The sequence below is a fragment of the Chenopodium album genome, chromosome 12, assembly GCF_948465745.1.
Source record: "Chenopodium album chromosome 12, dcCheAlbu1.1, whole genome shotgun sequence".
In the NCBI taxonomy this organism is placed as follows: Eukaryota; Viridiplantae; Streptophyta; class Magnoliopsida; order Caryophyllales; family Amaranthaceae; genus Chenopodium; species Chenopodium album.
Window position 1 is genome coordinate 47,216,507 of NC_137845.1, and position 5,744 is coordinate 47,222,250.

At 32.9% G+C, this 5,744-nt stretch overlaps 1 protein-coding gene across 1 annotated transcript; it reads right to left on the reverse strand.

Moving 5' to 3' along the window:
• Nucleotides 1-4,821, reverse strand: LOC145572474 (sulfite exporter TauE/SafE family protein 4-like). The gene is made up of 12 exons (XM_081631446.1): nucleotides 4,502-4,821; nucleotides 4,239-4,398; nucleotides 3,759-3,959; nucleotides 3,532-3,593; nucleotides 3,361-3,409; nucleotides 3,210-3,265; nucleotides 2,830-2,916; nucleotides 2,690-2,740; nucleotides 2,299-2,538; nucleotides 936-1,029; nucleotides 532-672; nucleotides 1-411 (listed from the first exon to the last, which is right to left on the reverse strand). The coding sequence occupies exons 1-12, from the start codon at nucleotides 4,658-4,660 to the stop codon at nucleotides 329-331; spliced, it is 1,383 nt and encodes a 460-aa protein (XP_081487572.1). The 5' UTR covers nucleotides 4,661-4,821; the 3' UTR covers nucleotides 1-328.
• Nucleotides 4,822-5,744: the final 923 nt, after the last annotated feature.

Genomic DNA, 5,744 nt, shown 5'->3' on the forward strand with positions numbered 1-5,744 from the left:
TGTAAAAATGAGGGTTGCAAAGATGTGATATACTATTAAGTCAATATGACTAGTTTCATAATGAATAAAAGAAGCTAATTACAATCAAACTTCAGCTATACTAAAGACTGCTAATAGTGTCAACTAGTAGCTGACACTCAATTCAAACAAAGAATACCCTTATTGATTCACAGCAATGAACTGGGTAGTTCGTCAACAAGACATTGACCAACATTTTCGCATTGCTTTACATACCAACCACGCCGACTAATAATAATTCAGTTTTGCATTTCTGTTCAAATTTAACTTTAAAAAAATCCAATTTGTACAGCCATGAACTCGTTCACGATCATTGATTCGAGCAGAAATCCAGAAAACCCATGAACTCATGATTATTTATCATCTGAATGCTCTTCTCAATCCCAATCACTCCTGCACAAATTGAATTTCATAAGTTAGAAGGGGAAAGAACCATATGTTACAATGACAAGATGATTACCAGTATATATGAAGGATAAAGGTTTGAATTTCGTTACTGAAAGAAAAAATTACCCATTGTCAAAGCACTGGCAAAAATAACACCGGAGAGGATGAAGACAATGAGGGAAGCTCGCTTAAGGAAAGCAACTAGTTTCCTCACAAAATATTGTCCCCAGAAGCCAGCCATAAGAGAAACCGACATGAGGTACAAGGCTGCAAGGAATTTCGTATCATCATCAAAGAACATCGGACCACAAAAACTAGATAAAGAATATAGTAGTGAATAGGTCAAGTTATCATTGAGAGCCTTTAAAAGAGTTCTTTTTAGCATAAATTGGCTTTATTGCATTCTATCCTTTTACACAATCGAAAGCAGTATTTCAGAAGTTAAAACGACTCTAAAGTTACGGTCCAATTAGAGAATTTTCTCAATAGATGTAGACGAAACGTATGATAAGATCGGATAAGGAAAATACCAAATATGAATGGGAACCTATGGAGAAAGTAGAACTCCACCACAGACAAGGACGACGAGAAGAGCATCACAAAAGTTGCTGTTGCACTAGCCACCTATTACAAAAGAAACCAAAAATCGAATTTAAAAAAAAAAAAAAAAAAAAAAAAAAAAAAAAAAAAAAATCAGATTAAAGGATTGAGTCCACAAATTTGCTCCAAGTATCCGTAATATCAACAACACTATTATGTTCAAACTAGACCACTTATTAATTCTTGGATATTCACTAGTGTTTTACTAATACAAAACTCCACATTAACATACAAGTATGTTTCATAAGGAACAACATAAAGGTACTAGTGTGAAAATACATTTATGGTAAAATATATCCACGAGAACTACTAACTTTAACAAGGTTTCATCAAAATGGGCATCACACTTGGCCTCACTATAGAGTATTCACATATATAGACAGGATACAAAAGAACACAAACCGAATTAAGAAAAGGACTATAAATTACGGGACATATAAATAGTAAATGAGCATTTTTGTTTACTTACAAGTTATAACAGTAAATGCTATAAATTGACATATGATCAATAAGACAATAACCCTTCCAAGTAGGTCAATTTATCACAACAAGATTAAAAAAAAATAAAAATTCACGAGACACATTAAGGGAAATTCTGAGAAAATTGGAATAAGTTATCCATAATCTCAACAATGCTATTATGTTCCAACTTGACATACTAGTTTTTGGATATTTACTGGTGTTTAACTAACACAAAATGTTTCATAAGGAAGTAATGAACAACATAGGGTACTAGTAGGAAAGTACCATTCTGTTAAAAATATATCCACAAGAACTGCAACTTTGACAAGGTTTCATCAAAATGGGCATCACACTTGGCATCATTATTAGAGTATTCACATGTATAGACAGGATACAGAAAGATCACAAACCGAATTTAAATATGGGACAAATACATAGTAAAGGGAACATTTTTTATTACTTGTAACAGTAAATGCTATAAATTGACATATGACCAACTAGACAATAACCCTTCCGAGAAGGTCAATTTATCACCACAAGATAAAAAAAATAAAAAATGAAAAATGAAAAGAACATCGCGAGACATATTAAGGGGAATTTTGAGAAAATTGGAATAAGTTGACAACTAGTCCGATTTAGGCCTATCATGCCACAAACTACATGGGCTCATGGCTACTTCATATAAGAGTCAAAACAGAATCAAACAGACATATGCAAAGAGATTATTACTTTTTATTCTTAGACTATAATAGATACTATTCATATATTGATTTGATTATCAACTTTTACACATAATAAGACAATAATGATTAATTGATGATTGATACATACCTGAGGAATTACACCAATTTCAAGAAGAAGTGGGCCCAGGATGAACCCGCCTCCAGATCCAAGAAGACCACCAACAGTGCCTCCAAGAAGACCACAAAGTGCACAAAAGGATAGAGTGATGGGTGTAAATTCAATGGAAGCTTCACAAACAGACTCGGTGTTACCAGCTATCTTCCTTTTCTTCCCTTCTTCATATAATTTAAGTGCTTCATAACCAAAAACTCCGAAAGCTACAGGAAACTGCGGAAACAAGACCAATAATTAAAAAACAAACATATAAAAGGAAATCTAGTACAAAATGGTTATTTGAATTTTGGATGTGTGAGGCTATAGACAAGCAGCACATGGTGGACAAACATCTTATGCCGTAAAGATGGAGGCGGTTGAATACCTGGACAAGAGTAAGCACCCAATACCACATGGAACAGGCTGCAATATCATTCTGTTGAACAAATTATTAAATTCCATTAGCCATGGATCATATAGGAAGTACGCAACTAAAACAATAACCACAATGAAGAAGTTGCTTGCCTTAAGGATTTGAAAGAACACAAAAGCAACCCATACAATAGCCAGCAGTAATAATCTTTTCCAATTTAGATTAGCGGACATTGTTTGCTGCACATAAATGGACCATATTAGGAATACATCGTTCCATCACCAATATAGTGTTCAAATGTTCAATAACAATCTTATAAGTGGTCATTTCGTTGCACATAGGAAGAAGTTACAAGTTGAGAGAGAACTATTTCATAGTCCACTTATAAAAACAACTTGTCCAACTTTGTAACACTTCATGTGTTTTAGAAAACAAAACTCCCTACTTCTGTTTTCTAGTGTTGTTCTACGTCAACCAAACTACCAGACAGTAAATCAAAAATATAAGCAAGTAAGAACATATTTTGACTAACCATGAGCGATTTTTCTTCCCTAGGGGATAAAGGCTCATATTCTGTGTCGATAAGGACTGCAAATAAACAAACAAGCGACAAACCTCTTAAGATAAGAAAATTATTAATCCGTTAAATAATTACTAAGTATTATGTATCCTTAGTTACTCACGTTCACCACGAGAGTTAACAAAAGTATCCCTCTGCTTTGCCAATTCTTTCTGCAAAGTAAAAAAGATTAAATCATCCAACAGAGCTTCTAAGAATAACCAAAAGTCAAAAACTGAATCTCACTTTAATAAACTAATCACAATTATGCTGAACAAACAAATTAATTAATTACATTCAAAAGAGTCTCCTCTTTCCACATAATGATCCCCCTACAGAACGATCTTGATGACGTGCCTGAAAAGCGCAACAACGGATTACACAAGTAATCTATCAATAATTAACCAAACATTGACCAAAAAATCTAATCATTACACCATAAACAAACAAAAAATAGAAAATTAGTGCAAGTTAATCAAGTAAAAATAAACATAAAAATTGATGGGATTAGTAGGTACAAACCTAAGAAGAGAATAATGATGAGAATTGTAATAAGCCAGTAAGGAAAAACAACACTCAAAGCAACTCCAATAGTGATACCAAGCATAAGCATAGGCTGAAAAAGGAGTGCCAATTCATAGTCCAAAATTGGGACATCCTTTGATGGGTGTTGTACTCTTAGATTGTACCAAACTGATGATGCTGATGCTGCCATTATCATACCTACTCACCAAATTTACCAACCAAAGATACACATATCAGACCATATAACACAAACACTAGAAGAAAAAAAAAAAAAAAAAACCGTCAATACGACACAAACTATAGCTTGGGTGCAAAAACCGGACCATTGGCATTAGTATTACCCTACATGGGTATACACCTGCTATAGGTAGTGCTACCCCGTGTACAAAATCTATATTGTTGGTGTCGTTTAGGCTAATTTTTTCAAAATTTATTAATACAATCAAAAGACACAAAAAAATAGCAATAAATTTGTACATTTAGAAAGAGCAGCAGCAGATTTAGTATCAAACCCGACAATTAATGTAAGCATTGGAACAAATATGCCACCACCACCAACTCCACCTACGGTTCCAAATGCTGAACCCAGAAATCCAATTATTGTTGCAACCACAATTCTCCATCCAAATTCCAATTCCTACAAAATTGAATTAAACCCACAAAAACCCATGAATATAATCACCCAAATATTAATTCTAAATAACAAAATCCACAAAAAAAATTAAAAACAGGGGACATACAGGCCACACTCTCTGGGTGTCGGAAAGTGCAGAATTAAGCGACGAAAGATTGGAATTTTGATGAAATTGTCGTCCTTGGTAATGAGTGACGAAAATTACAGAAGAAATAGCCACAGAAAAGGCTGATATTAGATACAGAACCAACCCTTTTGTAGCCATTTATTTCTGGATTTGAAGAACAGAAAGAAAAATGCCAAGAATTTCAGTTCTACCTCTAAAAATTCTGAGAGATTTTTGTTTTAGAGGTTACGTTGCTGTCAATTTGTTTACTAGTGTAGCATTATATGAAGAATTTAAAGAAGAGCATGTGATTTTGCGAAGAGAAGAGCAAGGTTTTATAGATGAGTAAGGGTATGAGTCGGAACTCGGAAGTACCCCAAGGCTTATGGTTGCACCAATTTCACGGAGTCATTTAAAATTTCTACGAATTGCACTAAATATGAGTTGTTTGGTTAACCAAAATTTTGCACAATAGGGAAAATTAAAATTTCTAGGAATTTCTATTTCCCATTCAATGTGGGAATTAATTTACCAACCTCCCCCTAGATAATTCAAACTTCTTGGAAATTATAATTTCCTTAATGCCAACCAAACAATGTAGATCACTTTCCTAGGAATTAGATAAGGGAAATAATTTCCCATGAATTAGAAGTTACCATAGGAAGTTAATTCCCGTTGCAACCAAACGAGTCCTAAGGAAGTGAAAAAAAACAATTTTAGGAATTTTTGACATGAAGGGATCTAGTTTTTACATTTTTACAGGGTTTGGTACAAAGAATCTATTTTAAGTAAAGAAATCATGATCTTTAGGTAATTATTTTTTTATTTTTGTTTTTTTTTTTGGAATTAAATGAGTGCCTATATATGGGAATGGGGGATTTGAGTATCATTTTGATTAGAGTTTGTAATAGACTAATAGGGATGTCAATCAGGTGAGTCTAATCAAAATCTACCCCACGATCTAGGTTAGATGGGTGGTGAGATGGTGTAATACCCCGTATTTTCATACGTATTTTCTAATTAATTAATTAGGAATTATTTTATAAAAAGGGTATTTTAGTAAATTTATTATTTGGAGTTAAAATAATATTTGAATTTTGGCGCCAAAAGTATTTTGAAAACTAATCATTGTTTTGGATAAGATTTATTATCCATTTATCCTATTTTAAAAACCAAAATATTTACATATTTCGGATATTTTAATTAAAGCAAAATAATATTTTATTAATTATTTTATTATGGC